The sequence below is a fragment of the Salvia miltiorrhiza genome, chromosome 3, assembly GCF_028751815.1.
Source record: "Salvia miltiorrhiza cultivar Shanhuang (shh) chromosome 3, IMPLAD_Smil_shh, whole genome shotgun sequence".
Taxonomy (NCBI): Eukaryota; Viridiplantae; Streptophyta; class Magnoliopsida; order Lamiales; family Lamiaceae; genus Salvia; species Salvia miltiorrhiza.
Window position 1 is genome coordinate 45,939,124 of NC_080389.1, and position 24,815 is coordinate 45,963,938.

The window sequence follows — 24,815 nt, forward strand, 5'->3', positions numbered from 1 at the left end:
ATATTATTTGTGAAGTATTATTTGTATTTTATAAAAAGTGTCATTTGTTGTTAGTAAAAATATTATTTACGTTGATCGAAAAATATTGAACAAAAATAAATAGACGGGTCGAGTTTGAGTAGGGTTGATCCATCCACGTGGTGCAGACGGATATACAGGAGGACACCTCTTCGATAAATAAAATGGTGAAGTTTATTGCGAGTGGCCAGTGAAATAAGGGTCTCGTTTTATTAAAAATAAATTGAATACATTTGTTGTGAACAAACGAAAATAGTAAATTAGATACAATTTTCATACATGCAGTAATAACTTATCAACTAAAAGTATGGCTGAATTAATTTATGGGGCTAAAAAAGAGATAATTTCCTTTATTAGTATTTCTATTATAAAGGTTAGATCCACGAGGGTCTACTGCTTTTTCCAATTGAGTCACACCCAACCCTCGTTCGACAAGTAGTATTTTGTTTGTTCGAAATTTTTCGGAAAGTAGGTATTGTACGTTAATTAGTTAGCTCACTAAACTAATTCACTTCACTTTTTAAATTTTAAATGTTAGGTATGTGGAGGTTGTCTAAACATAGTAGGCTTTTATTTGAATTATTGAAGAAATTGATAGGATGAAGAATCGAGTTATTCTTATCCATGTGTTTGTATTATTAGTATTTTTGTGTAAAAAAGTCATTTTAAAAATCATGTGATGAACTGAACTTGAAATTTTTTTGTAACATTTCATGCTGTATTTTGTTGTTGAAAGCTGAATAACCATTTAACTAAATTATTAAAAAAATATCATATTTGAATCCAATAAATGCGAGTTATATAGAGTGGAGGTTTCTAAAGTCAAAATATAGTAGGGTTTCAAAAGTTCATTCAATGTTATAATTGAATAGTAAAAGTGAAGTATTGGTAATTATTTTAAATCGTAGCCCCACTACCTCGGGAATTTTTTATTTTTCAAGAAATCAAAAGTTTTATTCGAGTAAACTTTAGATCTTGAAATTTGATTTGCAAATAAGTTTTAACACTAACTCTATACCTAAGGTTGAGGTTTTGACTATATACCTCTTATAACATTACGAAAATATGTCAACCTTTAATAATTTTATCAGTTATTGCACAATCTTTGAAATTTATCAATATCACATTCTTTAGCGATTATATTATGTTATATCCAAATCTCTAAAACCTATAAATTATATCAGTCTTTGAAATTTGTATCAATTTTATCAATCACTTTTAAAATATGGGGAAAATAAAAATAAAATTGTTATTAAGTGGGAGGTGATGAAATGGAGTTTAAAGTGAGCTTGAATTATGATAATGAAGATAATCCACAATAATGAATAAGATTCAACGATGTATAAGATCCTTACATGAAATATTAACACTCACATATACAAATTATTATTTTGGACAAAATAACTCACCAATTTAGTCATTTAAAAAATGTGATAAAATTAATAAAATCATGAAATAGACTCGATTCATTAACCTAAAAGACATACTCATTTTTCTGGACATAAATGTAAGTAAATAGAAAATTGAGAATCCAAATACTAACAATTATCCGAAAATGTCAAGAATTAAATGAAGAGAAAGCGAACATTAGTGAGCTGTTGTAACACGCGTACACGCTGCCCATACTATTTAACGGTTCCAGCTTCATCCAACTCGAACCATGTCAGTCCATTATTACCACAAACTTCAACCACCACACCAAAAATATAAACAAAAACAAAATACAATAATCACTATAAATTCAAGAAGCAAAACTTTATATTATAATGGGAAAAAATTCGTCCAACTAGAAATAGTAAACTGAGGAACCTGTTGTCAAGGACACGTTTCATTAATGGGATAAAGTTACAACAGGCTGTTTGTTTCTGGACTTGGAGAAACAGGCCAGGCCCCATACACTGACCAACACACGGATCTTGACCTCTCCCACTCAGTCTCATCAAAGGACCCGGATTCGATGTGCCAGCTTTATGTGCACATGACATGAGACTCGACATTTGCAAACAAACACCAATATTTGTCGGGGGACAAAGGCATACATACATACCTCCGATGTCGATCAAACGGATTACGCCGGCGAGGATATCGCCACCGCGCTTACGTACGCCACCTTTGACTTTTTCTGCTTTTTATCTTGTGATTTTCGTGTTTTTCGCTTCTTTGTTGATGTATCTTTGGGTTCCGGGTAGTCCCCACCTTCCTCCCTAGCTGTTTCTCCTGCATTCTCCTTGTCTGCAGTTGAGGGATGCTTTGCATCCTCGCTGTTTCTTGGTTCAGTAGCGTTCCCTTCGGGCTCGATGACGGACATTCCCGTTAGGGTATAGTCCAAGAGGTATGTGCTCCTTTGCAACCTATCGACTCTGGTGTAATGCCTTTGTGAATACGGAATAAGGCCTTCGAGCAGTTCTCCAATGCCCTTCATCTGTACAGAAAACACAAGCAATCAAGATGAAAGCTCACAACATTACAAACAGAAGAAAAAATGCCAGTGAAGAAGCTGCAAGTACCTCGACAATATCTGTCGGAGGGAGGATGCTAAATAGGCGATGCAGAACAAACTGCGCTATATGGCAGAGCTTTGGTTTTGTATTCCATTCTCTTACATATTCCAAGAGTGAACAAATCTCTTCCTTGTTAAAAGGACGAAGAGCCTTCTCAATCTGGACGTCTGCATTTGTCTTCCTGTAACAAGCTTGAACTAAGATAAACGTATTTATGAAGATATCAAGCAGAATAGTGCAACAAAAATGATCATTTCACCTGCTGACTTCACTAAATAATTCAAAAAGTTTGTGAGGTCTGCGAAGTTCAAATGCAAGTCGGACGGCTCTAGTGTAGTCGCGATCGAATACAGCATTTTCTAAATCTTGCCCTCTCAAAACATCTTCCTCCTGCAAAAAGAATATGAAAAAGTTATGGTGTATGTTTCATCGTAACAAAGAGAACTGCTCTACAGTAATCCATTGCAGCTTATACATATAAAAAATGATAATCAGACGCCTCACTTCTTTACGAAAGGCCTCCTCTTTCTCCGCCGCTGTAGAGTCGTGCCACAAATTAACAACTGCATCAACCCCACCGGTAGCAAGCATTTCTGTCTTCTTCCCAATAGCCAGTGCCCATATCTGCAGAAATTTATGTGTGAGCAGCTGAAGATTTATTGTTTGACTTCTAGGACTTCCATTCAAACAAAACCTGGACACAGTTGTTCCATGAAACCGCATAATCAAAAATCTAGCAACCATCACATCTAAACTATTAAGCCATATAGGCGGGGGACATTTAACATCTATCGTGTCTAGGCAGCCCTATGATGTGAAGGGCCAATTTTTTTGCTAGGTCTGATTCGTCAGCATTATTCATTTTCTATTTAATGTCAATCATGAAGCCGCTTTTCTATCTGTCCTAACAATATCACATAGACCCATACCTTGTCTTCATGTTGATCATAAGTGGCCAAGCATTCTTGAGTTTTGACTGTCCATAGCTTCACCAAGCCATCAGCCCCTAATAAGCGAGTCAAACACATTCAGAAATTAACCAAGAGAACACTAAAGAAATGGAAGTGGATTAGAGATCGGCAGGCCAGCTTACCACAAGAAACAAATTGTGTGCCCCGTGTAATAAAAGAAGCTCTCATGACACTTGATGTGTGTCCTTCAAATGTTTTTAGACATGAACCATCAGAGATGGCCCATAATTTTATGGTCTTATCACCCGATGCTGTTATGACACAGTGATCCACTGGAGAGAACTCCACAGACCAAATACCTCTCTTATGACCTTTAAGAACAACAACAGAAACCAGATCCGGAAGCCTCCAAATGGCTGCTGTGCGGTCCTGAATATTTGAAGCAAACAAGGGAAAGAGATTTATTTGATGATATGACTGCCGTTGCTTCTCTCAGTATAAGTCACCATTTAATCAGTTAGCAGTTTCATTTGATCGGTGTTAAGCGGGGACCAACGAGTGCAGTATCTCTATTCTTTAATTTACTAACCTGGGAACCACTGCAAACAAGGCTATCATCAGGTGAAACTGCTAATGAGTTTATATCTTTGTCGTGGGCTGCCACGACTGCTTTTGCTTTCAAACTGGGAACTTCTCCAACATCATCTTCCACTCCATCAAAGCTCCAAACCTTCAATGTGCGATCACTAACCAAGCAAAGCCAGGAAGGTAACTCTTAGAGATACATGATGTTAACACAAAGATAAAGCTTTGACACGTCAGTTATTCTCTTTTCCAAGATTATGAACTAAGTGCAAGACTATCCCAAATCAGATCAGTATACAAATATACATATGAAAAATACTAAAAAGAAAAAGACACTTCAAATTTCCAAAAATTTGTACAATATTTACCTACTACCGCTGATGCAAAAGTTCCTGTTTTTCTTGGAGAAAGCAACGGCACCAATAGCTCCCATGTGACCTATGCCAATCCCAATGCAGCGTTGGCTTTGGGCTTCCCACAATCTAACCTATAGGGGTAATTGGATTAGAAAGCAAAGCATAAGTCTTCCATCTAAACTAACAAGAGAGTACATGAATTTGTGAACAAATATAACTTACAGTGTTGTCTTTGCTTCCTGACACAATAAGGGTTCTTCCAGAAGCTGACACACAGGTGTCAATGCATGGAACTACATCGGTATGCCCGGTCAATATGTAGGAACATGACATTGATGCCAGATCATACACTCTTATCTATATGTGATACAAAGCAAAATAACGATCAAGGATAAGGAATTAAAAGCCATGGCAAACAAGCTGGGTCAGAATTTTTCTCAGGGTTACTCATGAATCTGAGTCATCTTACGAGATTCTGTTACCTGTTCGACACTTGTAGCAACTGCAAGATATTGTTCTTCGTCACCCAGAAACTTCATATCTGCAATCTCTTCATTGTATCCAATGAGTCTTTTCCTCAGGGCCAAGTTCAAATTATCATCGATGGTTTTATCCATATCATAAATAAGAAACTGTTGGTCAGCTGTAGCACAGAGCAACCCCTGGCCTAATGGAAGCATCATTGCAGAGGTAAAACCTCTCTTAACCTCTTCTTTCTCTGAGCTGACAGCTAAATCTGAATGTTTCTGCTCAAAGAGGCACACTGCCCTATTGCAGAGAAATTATTGAAGTTCAGTCAACGAGCCAATATTTATTGGGTAGTGACTTGTGCATGCAAGTGAAGATGATGTATGTTACGGCTCTTTAGAAGGAGGTAGATATTCCAAATCGCTTTGACCTGTCCTTAACTTTTCTTTGAAACAATAACTATCAAACTAGTAAAAGAGCTGAACTCCTGATACTAAATCCGGAATGAGTTCTTAAATTTAAAAGATCAGGAACCTTATGGCTCAGAATTCAGAAACATGCAGTTACCTACATATCACATTGATATATAACATGTATGAAGATTTCAAAGCATTCGGAACTACAGATTACATACCCATTGGAGTTCCATATCCGCACGATCCCACGTTCACCAACTGTTAAAAATTGAACAGATGATGAACTGATCTTCCCATTTTTCTGAGCAGATGATGACAGACATAGGGCAAAAGGGGATGCCGCATCAAATGTACACACGGCTTCTAGAGCTTCATATGTCGGTACAGTAGTTTTACAGCTATAATCGTGCAGGTCCCATATATTCACAACCTGAACTCACAAATGGATGTTAGGATACAGCTAAAAGAATGTAATATGACGGGAAATATATTAAATAAATAAGAAAGGTGGATTAACACTTAGATGACATTATTGTGATACTTTCAGTAATGTAACATCTCTGCTAAGAAAAATTCCTCATACGTACATACATGTTTCCCATTAGTACGAAAACCTTACTGACAAATAAAAAGAAAAACAGGTTCCACTTGAGATCATTGCAGTATGTTTTCTTTCCCTTCATCATATAAATTATTACATTAGTATCATAGAAACACAAATTTGCCAGAACATTAGGGATTTACCTTGTCTCTTCCGGCAGTCAGCAAGGTCCATCCATCTTCAGATATTGCAATCGAAGTAACTGTTGATTGATGTTTTTCTAGTGTTGCGGTACACTTTTTCTTCGCAAGGTCCCACACCCTAACAGTGGTGTCATCACCACCGGAGAAAATCTGTCAAAAATTTAGTCACTTCAAGCCAATCCGTCCAAGCAAGATTTTTTCCAAAATAAGATAGCCAGAGGACAATTAGAATACTCATTCTTTCTGTTTTCAACTAAGAGAACTCACAAGTAATCTGTTTGGGTCTGGGTGGAACATGAGGCTGGTTACCACCCCTTTATGCCCCTTGAAATAATGGGTGCAGAAGCCTCCATCAACATCCCACACTTGCACTTTCTTATCTGCACCAGCTGTTGCTAGCAATCCTCCCGAGGAATGGCAAGCCATTCCCATTACTGGGCCTTCATGCCCCTATCCTCAACAGGCCAATATAAAGATCAAATTTCAAATAAATAACAATCAAACTGATATGTGCTCAGGTATGCAAACTAGACCAAACTACTACATATGAACTCAAGATTGTCAGCTTAAAACTAGTTCAATCTCTGTTTTAATAAACCTAGGAAAAACTAATTTCCAAGTGGATACAGTCTAAGCCTTGGCTTGAGCTCAAGCACTATCAAACTACTTGGGTTCAACTTACAAGTTAGTTCAGCAACCATAAAGAAAGGACCTATAACTGTTCAAAGTTCCATCTAACTGAAAATCAAACAAACTAACGTGTATGTGTCAAAGCTAGTCCAAAATTTGAACTGAAACTCTAACCTCACATATTGAGCTCGTCAAAAAACCATAAATGGAGGAATAGTAACCCAATCATATTGATTCGATTCATTTCCAACCCTACACGCTATAATTGAGCTGACTAAATTTAAATGCCGAACATAGACCTATTCTAACAAGCTCCGATTCCTCAGTATCAAACACCAACCAACAAATCAACCATAACAATCGCAATCAACAAACGACATAGTATAAAATAGCACATCGAACCTTCCAAGAGCGGAAGCATTTGAGCGTGGAGACGTCCCAGACTCGAATTTGGCGGCTGTGGCTGGACGAGAAGATGAACTTGTCGTCAGGGCTGAGGACGAGGGCGGTCACAGGTTCGGAGTCGCCTTCGATGGTTGACCTAATGGCGGAGTTAGAAGAATCGACGATCTTGATGGTGTCGTCGCAGGCGCACACGATAAAAGAGGCGTCGGAGGCGACGGCGTAAGGGCCGCCGGTGTAGAACTGCTGCAGAGATTGGAAGCATCGATAGTTCTTCTTGAGTGTCACCGCCGCCGACGCCATCAACTCAACGGAGACGAAGAAACTTAACGGAGACAAAGGACGAGAGGGTTTAGGGTTTTAGAATAAAACTTGTCTTTCCAGCATCTCAATCTTTTATATACATTGAAGATGTTCTAATTTATATATCTATACTATATTAAAAATAGGGCTGGGAATTTCGGGTTCGGGTAATCGGGTACCCGATACCCGACCCGAAAAAATCGGGTATCGGATCGGGTACGGGTTCGGGTAGTTCGGGGACAAAATAATCGGGTATCGGGTATACCCGATCGGGTATCGGGTATACCCGAATTACCCGATTATTTTTAATTAATAAATTTAAAATTATTTAATTAAATTAATTATTAAATATGAATTCTAATTTCTAAAAGACTAAAACTCCCCAGCCCTAAAATTTTCGGATCCTCCCCCTGTTCCCAAAGGATTCATCCCTCCCAAACCCAATCGGCAATTCCCAAACTGAACTCCCAGGTCCCAGCCCGCCGGCGCCGGCCCTAACCTCTCGGCCGCCCCACTCGCCCCTCGCCCCTCGCCAGCCCGGCGTCGGCTCCATCCCAGCCCCTCGCCCCTGCAGCCGTGCAGCAGCCGTTCGCCGCCGCAGGTGCAGCAGCTGTTCGCCGCCGCAGGTGCAGCAGCCGTTCGCCGCCGCAGGTGCAGCCTGGAAGAATCCACGACCTGGAAGAATCATCCTTCCCTTCGCCAGATCTCCAATGTCCAGATCTCCAATCCCGATCCATGGCAAAGGAATTCAACGATCCAGATCTCCAATCCAGATCCAGATCTCCAATCCCGACCCAGCGGCGCCGGCCTCTCGCGAGTCGTCCCCACTTCCAGCCAGGTCCGTGTCCCGCCCGCCTCCCAGCCACGCAGCGGCGCGCCGGCCCTTCTCACCTGCCCGTCGTCGGGTAATTTAGGGTACCCGAATACCCGAATCGGGTACCCGACTCGGGTATTAGGGTACCCGATTTCAGAATCGGGTTCGGGATCGGGTAGGAGTTTTGGTGAATTTTCGGGTTCGGGTACCCGATTTTTTCGGGTAGGGTACCCGAACCCGACCCGATTCCCACCCCTAATTAAAAAAGCTAACTCCCAATCAATTTTAAAATTGAGTGGTAATTTTATAGTTATAATAAAATTAAATATTTATTTATAAATTATATATTTTTCTTTTTATTTTATTTTTTTATCTTCTTACTTTTTCATTTTATTTTTTTTTTTCTAAAATTTTAAATTTCGACTAATTATAAAATATTTAATATGTATATCAAATTAAAGATCGCGATAAAAGCTTTAATTTTATTTTACATAAATATTTATTGATTTTAACATTTATTTACTATGATTATTAATTAGATGATCCTTCGGTCAACCCACTCAATTTTGAGTAAGTCTTATTGGATTATCAAATTATCTGTTTACAGGTCATTCGAGCTCGATTATTAACTAGTTTTGCGCCAATGAGACCTTGCTATAGTGGTAAAGTTGAAATACCTAAAGACCCTCCTTTATAAAAGATCTTGAGTTAAATTTCGCCTGCATGTAGTGATGTTTTTTCACTTTAGGTGGTGTTATTTTTCCGCCTGCGTGCGGTATTGTATTGTCTGATGTTGAGATCCCACACGCAGGGCGTTCTCGCCTACGTGCGGTGATGTTTTCCCACCGTCTAAGTGGTGGTGAGGTCCTTATATTCAAATGCCTCTTGTAATTTCAAAAAATAATATTATAAATATTTATTGAATAGTTTATTTATTATCGTAAAAGATATAAAATTAACTAATACTTTAATTGAGGCAATATGAAAAATTATAACAAAAAAATATTCATATAATCTTAAGTAGACGAAAATAAGAACAAAACAAGAAAGCTTAAAAAAAAAAAAAAACATTTCTAAAAATAGTAAGATGATTTTGGCGAAAAAAAAAACTTATTATTTATGTTAGTGGTTGAGCTTTTATATATATATATATATATATATATATATATATATATATATATATATATATATAGTTTTGCGCCGATAAGGCATTGCTCTAGTAGCAAAGCCGAGGCACCCAAAGACTCTCATTTATAAGAGGTCTTGGGTTCAATCCCGCATGCATGCGGTGATGTTTTCCCACTTTAGGTGGTGTGGTTTTTTCGCCTGCGTGCGATGTTGTATTGTTTGGTGTTGAGGTCTCACACCCTACGTGTGGTGATGTTTTCCCACCGTTTGGGCGATGGTGAGGTCCCGCCTGTGATATCCCGACTTTTTCATGAGGAATATAAATATCCTTAAATTAATATACTATTGATACACATCCGGTTTTTTTTTTTTTTTTTTTTTTTTTTTTTTTTTATATATGTAACTTATAATACTTCAAAGAAATTTCATAAATTGTAGTTCATTACTATTTTAACGATCAAAGACCTTGAGCTCGTTGCTAAGGTATATGTGAAATATTTTCAAGCATTTTCCATTTTTATCTATTATTTATTTATGTATTTAATTATATATTTATACATTTATTTTTATGGGCTTGCAGCCCAAAATTTGTGAACTCATTAATAGCCCAAAATTAGGAGATCAATAGGAGAAATTGGAACGTGTGTGTAGCAGTGGCAGTCTGTGAATTGAAACATTCTCCATTTTCCCAAAAATTCTGCTGTATCAAATCTTTCCTCTTCCCCAAAAATTCTGCAGTATCAAATCTTATATTTTGTCTCTAAATCTTGGCAATTCAGCCTATAAGCAACCTCCCTCCACCTCCATTTAAGTATACCCTTCAACCACAAATATTTTCCATCCACATGCTCCCATCTCTGCAGCTGCGAAGCAGTTCCTTTCAGACCATATTCAGCAAATCAAGAAAAGCCTAAACAAACACAGCAACATATTTAAGAAGAACTCTGCACCAGGTTCATCTTCTCCCCAAATCATTTTTTCTTTGCTCTCATTCCTAGACTTTGACAGAAGAACAGACATAGGACTCCCAAAAACACCTCTACATTATTACTTTATTTCATTTCACGATTATTCAAATGAACGAAGAACAAAAGCAAGAACAGAAATCAAGTGCATATTTTTCTTACATTTCTGAATAAGAGCAAGCAAGAGATTTTGTTTTTTTCTAAAAGATTTCAGAAACAGATCACTCAAAATCAAATCTTTTCAAATCTGAGAATTTTCCTTTCGTTGCCTTGTTGAGAGTGAGAGACGAGAGGGACGAATGCAGGCTGTCCGAGCTCGACGCCGAGCTGTCAAAGCCGCGGCTGCCGGCGCTGCATGCGTTGCAGCAGCCCGCCGGCCACCCACGGCCAAGACAGACGGGGTCGGAGCGAGGCGGCGTCGTGGGCGAGGCCGGGGCGGCGCGGCCGAAGGCCGAGCGCCGCTGACGCGGCATGAAGGAGCAGCAGCGGCGACGACCCTCCTTGCCTGTCTGCTACCGGAAACGAGAGAAGGAAGGCGATGAGTGAGTGAGGCCTCAGATCCGGCGATTTCGCCGGAGCTGAAGCAGGCAGACGGCGGCGGCGGATCTGTTTAAGGGAGGGGAGAAGAGGTGAGGGTGGGAGAGAGAAAATGGGAGTTTTAGAGAGAGATAGAGAGAGGAGGAGGGGGCGCGAGGCGGCTGACGGCGAGTCCCGCTGGAGTGGCTGCGGCGGCGGCGCGACTGGACTGGAATGGAGGCCGATTGAGCGAGAGAGAAAGGGAGAGAGAGGCGTGAGTAGAGAGAGAGCCGATGGGAGGGGGGAGTTGAAGAGAGAGAGAGAAATTTGTTTCCTTTTTCCTTTATTTTTAGGGCTTATTCCTTTTAAAAATTTGGACTCTTATTTTGGACTTTTCTTTTCTTCTTTATGGGCCGATTTTAATGAGCTGGTGGGCTGATTTTATTAATTTTCATGGGTTCTACATTCTTAATATAATACTTGGGCTGCATTATTAATAACAAGTCTTCAAATTATTTTCTTTGGGCTTTAAATATTATTTTGGACCTGTAAATGTTTTAATAAAAATATTAATTTTTCTCCCAAGAATAAGATTCTATATTTTCTTTAAATGATTAATAATTTTTAGATTTAGTGTTAATTATATTTGTTAAAATTACTAATTATGTATTAAAAGTTTATGGATTCACAGAGATTATTAATTCGGGCGAAGTGTATCAATAGTTAGTGATTTTCCCCTCTTTATTTAGAAGTTAGAATAGCACCAAGAGACCTATTAAGAATAGATTTTTGTAGGCCTTGAGGACCAGGAGGATTAGCACTGCTTTCCCGTGACAGGTTTACGATTAAACTACAGGCTTTGCCTATTCAGGTGGGTTATATTTTACATACAATGTATCTTGAGTTATATAAGCTCTGATATTTCATGAAAATTATCTGTTTATCCAATATAAATGTTTTTATGTACGTTCTGTAATTGTTTAAGGCTCACTTAAGTATCGATCGAGATTCTCATTTGACCTAACACGCTAAATGAGGATTGTGTACACAGGGTTAGTGGCTTGATGGGTTGATCACCATTGTGCACTAACAGATTTAGAACGTTATAAGGGTGGGTGCTTGACAGGAGGTTATCCGGAGCACGGTTAAGGTTATTGATTCTGACCGGGTGCGTCCCGAGATCAATAACATATTTTTGGATCTGACTGGGTGTGTCCCGAGATCAGTGAATGTGGGGAGAAAGTGAGTAACAATCGAACGTACATGGCGCGCCACTTAATGAGAAAAGTTTTGTCATGCTTAGAAGTGGATTTCTATTTTTAAAACCTTCTGAGTCATGATTTTGATATTGGATAAACTGCTTTGATTATTTCATAAAATATTTTAGAAACTCATGCCCACTGAGTACATTAGTACTCAGCCCAAATTATTTTCAAATGTTTTCAGGTTGATCGGTTGATGCAGACGGGGCTGAGTTGAGCTGGGCACCACATTGTCTTTTGCTTCCGCTAATGACTAGCTTGTCATCTCGTCTTTTAAATTCCCTAAACTGAGAATTTCTATTATATGGTACAATTGTTGGGTTTAGACTCTTAACCCATACTCCTATTAATGAAGCTATCATTGAATATGATCAGATTCACGAAACTAAACTTATGCGATCCTGAGTGTGATTATTATCATATGACTGGCATCTCTTAATGCCTTTCATTTTATCTCTTTGGATTATGAATACCCAATTTGACGGGTAGATTGTCAAGTTTATTCCGCTTGATTAGGACTTTCCATTATTTTTCCTATTTCTTCTTGCCTTGGGAAGTCGGGTCGTTACAAGTGGTATCAGAGCACAAGTTTTCTTTCGTGTCTCTGACTACCGTTAGTTTAACTATTTCAAGTCTAGAATTGTACCTCTAGACTTCTAAGCGTTCCTGTAACCCTCAGCTCACCGTCTCACTGCTTGATCAACAAAGGTACATTTTCAAAATTTTCAAATAAATGATTTTGTCCCAAGAAAGTGCGCGCAAAATATTATCTTGTGAAATGTTTGAATGATTTCACATATGCAAAGAGATATTGCTTATGCAAAGAAAGCAGAGTATGATATTTGGACCAGGGAGTCCTTACAAGAAGCAAAGTATGTAATCATGATGGGACTCTCCTAGCCCACATGATCTATTTTCAGAAGAAGTATATTATGACGAGTCACTTTGAGTTCACATAGGCATGTTTGAAAGAGAAAAGATTTGTTGTTTATGTTTTGATTCTATGAATCATTTATGATTAAAGATATGTTATGATTTTTACTTCATGCATGTTGAGAAATATTTCAGATGGCATAAGTGACATGATTTGTCGACTTAGGTTATTTAAGACCTTTTTGACTTGACAATTATGAGTAGGTTGGCTCAATAGTCAATAAAGCTATGAGCTTATAAGAGTATGCTTTACCTCATAGCGAGAGGTGCACTAGCAAATGCTATGACATGATTTCAAATCATATGAACTAGACTTTTGTCTAGGGAACTTTAGAATGATGAGGAATAGAACCTTGAAGAACATAGAATATTTTCAGAATACCTATGATGCTTATAGAACAGAGAAACTTGGTTAGATCTAGCCTTGCGCTATTTTTGTTTGAATGTCATTGGTCTTTCTTTTTAGACGGACAAACAAGGCGAGAAATTCTGCAAGCATTAGACACCAATGTACTTGCAAAAACAATATGACGAGAAGTTCCATGACTACATCAAGAACCTAGATGATTTCTTCAAAGAATTTTGGGAGATTTTCGTGTTTTGAATAGATGCGCGCAATGGAAGAGTATTAGATATCGAATCATCAACGAGGCTCGTGCGGCACCTTTCAAATGAATGGAATATAGGGACAACCAACACATGCCCAAGAATTGTGATCAACGATTTTTCGCAGCTGACCAAGAGCACCAAACCAAGGCCATTGACATCGTAAGAAGATCATAAGAACAATATTGAGGAAGCTATCACAACAAATTCATGAGAGAGCAATTGTCTGCATATGATTAGTGGTGGTACCAGTTGTGTGGAATCACGTTCTTTTGACATAATCACCAAACCTCTTGATTGTAAGGTCGAACTCTTCTACATCTAACTCAGACCTTACCTAGAACCTCAAGTCTTTTAATAAATTCTCATATTATGCTTATGGATTCCAAAAAAAAAAAAAAAAAAAAAAACACTTGGAGTATACTATTGTATTAATTATATTGAAAGTCCTCTTTTGAGGCATATGATACATAAGTATTTTGTTTGTACTTTAACGCGTGTTATTCAAAATTTCCTTCCTCATAACACGCCTAGTTATTATGATTAATTTAGACCCGACATTGTTCAATCGTGTTAATCAAAAGAACCCTTTTTTTAGATGCACTATTATTTTCGAATGTTATGAAATTTCTTTCTTGAGGCATGTATATCAATAAATTATTCATACATTATGCGTGTTGTTCAAATTTGGCTTTTCATAGCACTCGTGTCTCATGACTGAGTCACATATGATATTGTTGAAACCCTATTAACCAATTGAACGTTTAACCACACAATGGATATGGCAATAAGAGAGCGTGGACGACGATGAGGAATTACCCTGATGAGGTTGCACCACAAGTAGCACAAGACCATTTAGTAATGAAAGGATTTTGCAAAGAGAAGCCACCTAGATTTGACGGTTTAGGCGATCCTATGAATGCCGAGAAGTGGATCAAAGCAATGGGAGAAGTTTAGGAACAGACTGGGCCATGAGATATCGACTTCCCTAGCAAGTCAGGGAGGTCTCACTTATGCACAAACACTTAGCAGAGCTCTCACGATTGAGTCATTGCTACCAAGCTAATGAGGAAATGAGAATGCTAGACTTTCTTAGTCAATTTGACAGGAGAACCAGAATCAGAGGAAAACGACCGAAGAAGTTCCAGTTGTTCGAGATTTCAAAGATATTTTTCCCGAAGAATTGCTCGATTTGCCACTAGACCGACAACTAGAATTTACAATTGATTTGGAACCCGGAGCTGCACCTATGACCAAGGAGCCATACAGAATGGCCCCACCAGAACTACAAGAACTGAAAGTACAACTGCAGGAGTTGTTAGACTTAGGTTTTATACGACCTAGTGTGTGTCTATGGAGAGCACCAGTCTTATTCGTCAAAAGGAAAGATGGCTCGTTGAGGATGTGTATTGACTACCAAGAACTAACATGTTCACGATAAAGAATAGATATCCTCTTCTGAGGGTAGACGAAATGTTTGATCAGCTGAAGGAAGCCGGTGTCTTTTCCAAGATTGACCTAAGGTCTGGTTACCATCAGTTCACGATGAAAATGGAAGACATTTGAAAGACAGCATTTCGAACGCATTACGGACATTACAAGTTCACATTGATGACTTTTGGATTAACGAATGCCCCATTCGCTTTCATGGATCTAATGAATAGAGTGTCCCATCGGTATCTCTATAGTTTCGTCTTAGTGTTCATTGAGGACATCCCCATCTACTCTAAGACTGAAGAACACTTGTGCATCGTACTCAAGACGTTGCAGGATGAGAGACTACTCGCCAAATTCCGCAAGTGTAAGTTTTGGTTAGGATAAGTGATGTTTCTCAGTCACATCATGTCGACTGAAGGAATCAAAATGGACCCTGCCAAGGTCGAAGCAGTCAAGGAATGGAAGGCACCATCAAACGCTAATGAGATCAGAAGTTTCCTCGGTCTAGCGGGCTACTACAAAAGATTCATTGAGGGATTCTTAAAAATTGGCTGGGCCAATGACTTAGCTTTTGAGAAAGAGAATCAAGTACTTTTAGTCCGAAGCTTGTGAACAAAATTTTTAGGAACTCAAGACAAGGCTGACTACTGCCCCAGTGATAGCAATACCAGAAGAAAATGAAGGATTTGTGGTGTTGGCATTATGCCTCAAAGCTAGGACTAGGTTGCGTGTTGATGCAAAATCAGAAAGTGATAGCCTACGCGTCTCGTCAACTAAAGCCCCATGAGCTGAACTACCCGACTCATGACTTAGAGCTCACGACCGTCGTGCACGCGCTGAAAATTTGGAGACACTATCTCTACGGAGTTAAGTGTGAGATCTTTACAGATCATAAGAGTTTGAAGTACTTCTTCAAGCAAAAGGATTTGAACACGAGACGACGAAGATGACTCGATTTGGTAAAGGATCACGATTGTACCATAAGTTACCACCCAGGAAGCGAACGTAGTAGCCGCCCTAAGCCGAAAGACGAAAGCCAAGTTAGGATATTTCATCACCCAACAAAATGAACTGATTCGTGACTTCGCCTTACTCGATTTAGAAATTGTTCATCATCCGGAGACAGTATCAGGTTGTGTTGCTGCACTGGTAGCTAAACATGATTTAAGAGAAAAGAATTGTACAAGCGCAAATGAGAGATTGGTTCTTCGAGAAGACGCGTCTTGCGGCAAGAACGAGTGAAACTAAGGGATTCTCTGAAGATAAGTATAATACACTATCGGTTGGTGAAAGATTGTGCGTGCCACAAAAAGAAGAGTTGAAGAACGAGATTTTAAGGGAGGCTCATGATACTCCTTACGCTGCACATCTAGGCAACACGAAGATGTACTGGGATTGAAGCAAATTTTCTTATGGAGAGGAAATAAAAGAGATGTAGCGTCGTTTGTGCAGCGATGTCACGCCTGTCAACAAGTTAAAGCCGTGCATCAAATGTCGTATGGAATGCTGCAACAATTACCTATTCCTTAATGGAAATGAGAACATATCAACATGGACTTTGTGGTGAGCCTACCAAGATCAGCGATCGCCTATCAACATCAACGCATTTCCTCTGTACCTACAAATGACTTTCAGATTGGAGAAGCTTGCAAAACTATATGCTAAAGAAATTGCGCGTCTTGACGGTGTACCTGAGTCAATCACATCTTATCGTGATTCCAAATTCACAGTTAGATTTTGGAGGAGCTTACAAGAAACGATGAGCACCACATTGAACTTCGACATAACCTACCATCCTCAAACGGACGGTCAATCTGAACGGATTATTGAAGTATTGAAATACATGCTTTGAGCAACTGTTGCAGACAAAGGAGAAAAATTGGGAGGACCTGCTACCCCTCGTGGAGTTCGCCCATAATGACAGCTACCAGTCAACGATTGGAATGACCTGACGAAGCACTATATGGACGCAAATGCAGATCACCATTTTACTGGGAAGAAGCAGGTGAACAAAAATTGTTGAGACCGGGACTAGTTCAGCAGATGATTGAGAAAGTCGACCAGATTAAGCAGAAGATAAAAGAAGCACAAGATAGACAAAAGTCAGATGTCAATACACGATGCACTGAATTAGAATTCGATGTTGAGGATCGACTCTTTCTCAAAATTTCCACAAAAGGAATTATTCATTTTAGAAGTAGCGATAAATTGCGACCCCGCTATGTAGGACCTTTCGAGACCCTAGGTAGAGTGGGACTCGTAGCTTATATGTGGGCACTGCCACCTAGCAATTTGGATGTGCACGATGTGTTTCATGTTTCACAATTAAGAAAGTACGTGTTTGATCCAAAACGCGTAGTAAAGCTGGATGAAGTAATTCTTGCCCAACACCTGAACTATGGAGATAAGCCAATCCCGATGCTTGATCGAAAGATCCAAGTTTTAAGAAAACGACCAAAATCCCTTGGTTAGTACTTTGGCACCACCATGGTGTAGAAAAAGCGAAGTGAGAACTAGAAAAAAAAAGTTGTAATCTCAATACCCCGAGTTAGATTGCTACGGCTTGTAAATTTCGAGGACGAAATTTTTTTTAAGGAGGGTGGTATGTGATATCCCGACTTTTTCATGAGGAATATAAATATCCTTAAATTAATATACTATTGATACACGTCCGGTTTTTTTTTTTTTATATATATGTAACTTATAATACTTCAAAGAAATTTCATAAATTGTAGTTCATTACTATTTTAACGATCAAAGACCTTGAGCTCGTTGCTAAGGTATATGTGAAATATTTTCAAGCATTTTCCATTTTTATCTATTATTTATTTATGTATTTAATTATATATTTATACATTTATTTTTATGGGCTTGCAGCCCAAAATTTGTGAACTCATTAATAGCCCAAAATTAGGAGATCAATAGGAGAAATTGGAACGTGTGTGTAGCAGTGGCAGTCTGTGAATTGAAACATTCTCCATTTTCCCAAAAATTCTGCTGTATCAAATCTTTCCTCTTCCCCAAAAATTCTGCAGTATCAAATCTTATATTTTGTCTCTAAATCTTGGCAATTCAGCCTATAAGCAACCTCCCTCCACCTCCATTTAAGTATACCCTTCAACCACAAATATTTTCCATCCACATGCTCCCATCTCTGCAGCTGCGAAGCAGTTCCTTTCAGACCATATTCAGCAAATCAAGAAAAGCCTAAACAAACACAGCAACATATTTAAGAAGAACTCTGCACCAGGTTCATCTTCTCCCCAAATCATTTTTTCTTTGCTCTCATTCCTAGACTTTGACAGAAGAACAGACATAGGACTCCCAAAAACACCTCTACATTATTACTTTATTTCATTTCACGATTATTCAAATGAACGAAGAACAAAAGCAAGAACAGAAATCAAGTGCATATTTTTCTTACATTTCTGAATAAGAGCAAGCAAGAGATTTTGTTTTTTTCTAAAAGATTTCAGAAACAGATCACTCAAAATCAAATCTTTTCAAATCTGAGAATTTTCCTTTCGTTGCCTTGTTGAGAGTGAGAGACGAGAGGGACGAATGCAGGCTGTCCGAGCTCGACGCCGAGCTGTCAAAGCCGCGGCTGCCGGCGCTGCATGCGTTGCAGCAGCCCGCCGGCCACCCACGGCCAAGACAGACGGGGTCGGAGCGAGGCGGCGTCGTGGGCGAGGCCGGGGCGGCGCGGCCGAAGGCCGAGCGCCGCTGACGCGGCATGAAGGAGCAGCAGCGGCGACGACCCTCCTTGCCTGTCTGCTACCGGAAACGAGAGAAGGAAGGCGATGAGTGAGTGAGGCCTCAGATCCGGCGATTTCGCCGGAGCTGAAGCAGGCAGACGGCGGCGGCGGATCTGTTTAAGGGAGGGGAGAAGAGGTGAGGGTGGGAGAGAGAAAATGGGAGTTTTAGAGAGAGATAGAGAGAGGAGGAGGGGGCGCGAGGCGGCTGACGGCGAGTCCCGCTGGAGTGGCTGCGGCGGCGGCGCGACTGGACTGGAATGGAGGCCGATTGAGCGAGAGAGAAAGGGAGAGAGAGGCGTGAGTAGAGAGAGAGCCGATGGGAGGGGGGAGTTGAAGAGAGAGAGAGAAATTTGTTTCCTTTTTCCTTTATTTTTAGGGCTTATTCCTTTTAAAAATTTGGACTCTTATTTTGGACTTTTCTTTTCTTCTTTATGGGCCGATTTTAATGAGCTGGTGGGCTGATTTTATTAATTTTCATGGGTTCTACATTCTTAATATAATACTTGGGCTGCATTATTAATAACAAGTCTTCAAATTATTTTCTTTGGGCTTTAAATATTATTTTGGACCTGTAAATGTTTTAATAAAAATATTAATTTTTCTCCCAAGAATAAGATTCTATATTTTCTTTAAATGATTAATAATTTTTAGATTTAGTGTTAATTATATTTGTTAAAATTACTAATTATGTATTAAAAGTTTATGGATTCACAGAGATTATTAATTCGGGCGAAGTGTATCAATAGTTAGTGATTTTCCCCTCTTTATTTAGAAGTTAGAATAGCACCAAGAGACCTATTAAGAATAGATTTTTGTAGGCCTTGAGGACCAGGAGGATTAGCACTGCTTTCCCGTGACAGGTTTACGATTAAACTACAGGCTTTGCCTATTCAGGTGGGTTATATTTTACATACAATGTATCTTGAGTTATATAAGCTCTGATATTTCATGAAAATTATCTGTTTATCCAATATAAATGTTTTTATGTACGTTCTGTAATTGTTTAAGGCTCACTTAAGTATCGATCGAGATTCTCATTTGACCTAACACGCTAAATGAGGATTGTGTACACAGGGTTAGTGGCTTGATGGGTTGATCACCATTGTGCACTAACAGATTTAGAACGTTATAAGGGTGGGTGCTTGACAGGAGGTTATCCGGAGCACGGTGCTTGACAGGAGGTTATCCGGAGCACGGTTAAGGTTATTGATTCTGACCGGGTGCGTCCCGAGATCAATAACATATTTTTGGATCTGACTGGGTGTGTCCCGAGATCAGTGAATGTGGGGAGAAAGTGAGTAACAATCGAACGTACATGGCGCGCCACTTAATGAGAAAAGTTTTGTCATGCTTAGAAGTGGATTTCTATTTTTAAAACCTTCTGAGTCATGATTTTGATATTGGATAAACTGCTTTGATTATTTCATAAAATATTTTAGAAACTCATGCCCACTGAGTACATTAGTACTCAGCCCAAATTATTTTCAAATGTTTTCAGGTTGATCGGTTGATGCAGACGGGGCTGAGTTGAGCTGGGCACCACATTGTCTTTTGCTTCCGCTAATGACTAGCTTGTCATCTCGTCTTTTAAATTCCCTAAACTGAGAATTTCTATTATATGGTACAATTGTTGGGTTTAGACTCTTAACCCATACTCCTATTAATGAAGCTATCATTGAATATGATCAGATTCACGAAACTAAACTTATGCGATCCTGAGTGTGATTATTATCATATGACTGGCATCTCTTAATGCCTTTCATTTTATCTCTTTGGATTATGAATACCCAATTTGACGGGTAGATTGTCAAGTTTATTCCGCTTGATTAGAACTTTCCATTATTTTTCCTATTTCTTCTTGCCTTGGGAAGTCGGGTCGTTACCCGCCTGTTTGCGATATTGTGTTGTTTGGTGTTGAGGTCTCATACCCTGTGTGTGGTGATGTTTTCCCACCGTCTAGGTGGTGGTGAGGTCCCGCCTGCATGATGATTGCATAATTGATTATATTCAGATAACTCTGGTAATTGAAAAAAAAAAAACTAGTTTTGCTCTCGTGCATTGCACGAGGCACAATATTTTTTAACAATAAATATTATTTTAAAGTATTTTTTATATTTAAAATTATCTATTAATATTATATGAATGTTAAAAAAAATTATGATAGTATAAGATATGGGTAGAAAAAATTATTGTTCATTCTTTCAAATAAAAATTATCGTGGATGTTCTTAGAATAACACAAGTAAATATTTGAAATAATGTTTGTTATTGAAACTTCAAATGATTTAAGCAATATATACTAAACGACGTCGATAGATACATAACCATCATTATCACCATCTTTTGTTAATTTTATAGTTGTATCAAGTGTTACTTACCATCGAGGTTTGAAATTTTTGATTTGCGGTGATGATGAGGATTATATGTATAATGAGAATATTGTGTACCAGGAAGTTTTCAGAAACTTATTACTCCCTCCGTCCCATGAAGCAAGACCTAATTTCTTTTTGCACGAGAATTAAGAAATTGGTATTTTGTGTGTTAAGTGCGGTAGGTGAAAAAGTGAAAATGTGAATAAAGGATATTTTTTTTGCCATTTTTAAAAACTGGTATTGCTTCGTGGGACAGATCAAAAAGGAAACTTGGTCTTGCTTCATGGGACGGAGGGAGTATAAGATATTTTGGTATGTTACTCCCTCCGTCCTAGCTTTTAGTATCAAACTTTCCTTTTTTGGCTGTCCCACATTTTAGTATCCATTTCTATTTTTGGTAAAAGTAGGTGGGGTCCTTACTCCACTTTAATTATTTTAACTCTCACATAAAATGTGGAACCCTTATTCCACTCACAACACATCAATCACTTTATTAAAACCCGTGTCGTTCTCAACTGGATACCAAAAGCCGGGACAGAGGGAGTATTTTATACTCTCGTCGTCCCAATAATGAAGACACACTTCATTTGGGCACGGAGGTTAAGGTGAGGTAGTTTATGGAATAAAGTGTATTTCATCCATATCATTAGTGTATTTGATGATTGTTGTTTAGAGAATTTATTTATTTTTATTTTAAGTATAAATTGATTTTTAAATTTTTAAATTTATAAAATTCTAAAATTTCAATTATTTTAATTACATTGAAAAAATCAAAATTCTCCACTGCCGCCGGCCCCTGGAAGCGGTGAACGACCGCCACCCAATGCCGGCCACCGGCGCCCAGCTAGCCCCACCGCCGTACCCAATTCTGGAACCCCAAAATCCAAAATCATACCCAATTCTGGAACCCAAAACCATACCCCCAATTCTTCATCAACAAGAAATAAATCATCGCTGCAAATTTAGATCCCAAAATAAAATCGGCATCTCTGCCCTCCCTAATACCCCCTGAGCTCAGATTCGACATGTGAGTCGAGAAATTGAGGTATTTAATTTACAGAACGTATCTGGACTAGGGCGCAATCCCGCCATGACCTGCGCAGTCCAGGGGGGAATAGTATCGGGAGACCAGTGCCCATCGCCATCCGGCATGTCATTAGAAGAGCGCTGGAGTCTAAGCTTTATTTCTGGGTCTTCCGGAGATATTCGCAGAAGTTTTCGCATCTCCTGCATGTGCGAGACCGACAGGGTAGATCGGGGGAACGAATTCCCGGTGCAAGTCATGTCGTCCTTCTGATTTTGCTGTTGTTGACGGGCTCCGACGGTGGTCATCGTAAAATATGTATATATGTGTGTAACATGTGCGAATACTAATAGATAATCTACAGAGATCGGAGGAGGAAAGGAAAAGAGGGGGAGGAAAAGAAGAAAGGGAGCTTTGTACCTGCTAAACGGATGACGATCGGACGGATTGGAAAAACTTGAAGCAGCAAGGAATAATCGGAAGCTAAGAAAACTCATAAGGACCTCTAATGGCGGAAAAAGAAAGAAGAATAAAGAAATAATGGGGAGAAGGGGGTTATATATAAGGAGGGAATTCGAATAAAAAAAAAAGGGAGGGAAAGTAATTATTAGGGTTGGGGAATGTGTGATGGGAAATGAAGAGTCAAGATTTCACTAAGGGGGCGCTGGTTAAAAACGAAGGGTCGAGATTCCACTCTCACAAAAGTAAAAACGTGGGATGACGCAATAAAGTACTCAAAGGCGTCAGATGACATTAAAAATTTGATGGGACGAAACCTGCACTACTACAAAAGTTTACATACATAACAATGAATAGATAAAAAAACCGTTATGTATGAGCGCACTTTTAGGAATAGATAACGGTTTTGCGAAAATCCGTTATCTATGTAGTGTTGTCTAAATGCATAGATAACGGTTTGAACAATTGCGTTATGTTTTTGCGTTATCTATTAGTTGCATACATAACGGTATTACAAAACCGTTATCTATGACCATCTTTTATAACAGTTATTTTTATAACGTTCAAGAACCGTTATGTATAAGAGTCATTTACAACGGTTTTTGAACCGTTATGTATGAACGTCTCTAAAAACTGTTATGTATAATTTTTTTTGTTAATTTTTTTAAAATAATATTATATTATATTATATTAAAAATAACAAATAAATTGTTTATCCTAAAATCTGAATTTATTCCTATATATAGACTTTGAGAAAAAAAAAAACTCATAACATTTTTTTTATTAAATAACACTTAAATAAAATCTGAAAATATTATTAAAAACCTAAATACCAAAATTGAATAATAAAAATTAAACAAAAGAAAAAAGAAAAAGATTTTCGTTCCTAAAATTTGAAAATATTATCAGCCCTAACACTTCTCTCTCTATTTCGCCTCCCCCAAATCCCAATTTGCCGCGCCTTCCCTGAGTCCGCCGCGCCTTCATCAAGCTCCCCCAGTCGCGCCTTCATCCAGCTCCCCCAGTCGCGCCTTCATCCAGCTCCCCCAGTCGCGCCTTCATCTAGCTCCGTCTGCCCCCGTCGCGCCTTCGTTCTTGCTCCGGCGTGTTTTATTGGCCGAGTGTGCGGCGGCGGCGGGCTAGGGTTTTCCAGACTCCAGTCTTCGCGCGCCTCCACGATCTGCCGCGCCGCTTCCTTTTCAGACCGCCGTCCGTCTGTCCACTGGCAACTCACGCACACCGCACACGGTAAGCCCTCTCTTTCAGCTGGCCTGCAGCATCTACAGTCATCGAACAATGCGGTTCCTCCAGCTCAGGTAAGTTTGGGCGATTTTACGATTTTGGTGGGTTTGAACTTGCGCAGATCTGATTCCACGAGCTGGAACTCAGATATTTGATTTTTCTGATTTTTCTTTTGTTTATTTTTTGCTTTATTCAAATTAGGATTTTGGATATTACAATGGAGGCGGTCAGGGTTCGAGAATGTACAAGAGTGTGCAGGCGCAGAGGACGTACATTTTTAAGGTTTTTATACTGTGCCTTCATTTTTAAAACTGTCCTGTTTGCTTCCTTGAGCAGGCGGCATCTGCTGCTGCTGGCTACTCGAAATTTGTAAGCCGTGAAATGAGCAAAGCTGAAGCACTGTTAAAAGTAAGAGTTCATTGACACTGGACTTTGTGGTGGCTTAACAAGGCGCGCTTAAACACCATTCCTTAGTTAAATGTTCTTTAAATGATCCACAGGTTATATTGTCACCTATCGACTCTGTGGCAGATACATATTGTGCTCTGCTGCCCGAGGGTACTCCTTCCGAGTTCCAGCGAATTCTGGATCTTAAGGTTGATGCTTCCCCATCTCTGAGTTCTTCATTTTTTTCTTCTTTTTCTCTGTATTCATCTTTGAGTAAAAATTCAAAATATTTTCTTAATTTCAAATTGCTTCTTCCTGTTTACATGCTATATACTTAATCAATTTTCAGGGCCTCAAAAGGACTGACCAGCAAAGCATACTAGACGACTACAACAAGCGTGGGGCAGAGACGTATCAACAATCCATCAAGGCAGCCGTTCCATCTGCACCTAACACTACGGTAGCACCTAATCAATCCACACCTGCTGGAATAATTCCATTGAAGGAAGAGATTGTGGCAAGGGCTGCTGCACTCGGGAGAGGTGCTGCCACAACAGGAATCCGCAGAATCCTGGCATTAAC

The 24,815-nt window shown here is 39.1% G+C and overlaps 1 protein-coding gene and 2 long non-coding RNA genes across 3 annotated transcripts; 2 read left to right on the plus strand and 1 right to left on the minus strand.

The window, feature by feature from the left end:
- Positions 1–1,758: 1,758 nt before the first annotated feature.
- On the minus strand, positions 1,759–7,433 carry LOC131016071 (protein TORMOZ EMBRYO DEFECTIVE). Its single transcript, XM_057944645.1, has 14 exons — positions 7,032–7,433; positions 6,267–6,449; positions 6,000–6,149; positions 5,474–5,685; positions 4,854–5,139; positions 4,594–4,728; positions 4,384–4,502; positions 4,020–4,176; positions 3,613–3,859; positions 3,449–3,525; positions 3,024–3,143; positions 2,779–2,909; positions 2,526–2,700; positions 1,759–2,440 (listed from the first exon to the last, which is right to left on the minus strand). Exons 1-14 carry the CDS (start codon positions 7,332–7,334, stop codon positions 2,087–2,089), a joined length of 2,649 nt encoding a protein of 882 aa, XP_057800628.1. The 5' UTR covers positions 7,335–7,433; the 3' UTR covers positions 1,759–2,086.
- A 2,478-nt stretch (positions 7,434–9,911) lies between these two features.
- On the plus strand, positions 9,912–12,387 carry LOC131016142 (uncharacterized). The gene is made up of 3 exons (XR_009098865.1): positions 9,912–10,229; positions 11,553–11,628; positions 12,204–12,387. It is a non-coding gene; the product is annotated as an uncharacterized LOC131016142 (long non-coding RNA).
- A 5,540-nt stretch (positions 12,388–17,927) lies between these two features.
- Positions 17,928–20,432, plus strand: LOC131016143 (uncharacterized). Its single transcript, XR_009098866.1, has 3 exons — positions 17,928–18,245; positions 19,569–19,644; positions 20,249–20,432. It is a non-coding gene; the product is annotated as an uncharacterized LOC131016143 (long non-coding RNA).
- The last annotated feature ends 4,383 nt before the right edge of the window (positions 20,433–24,815 follow it).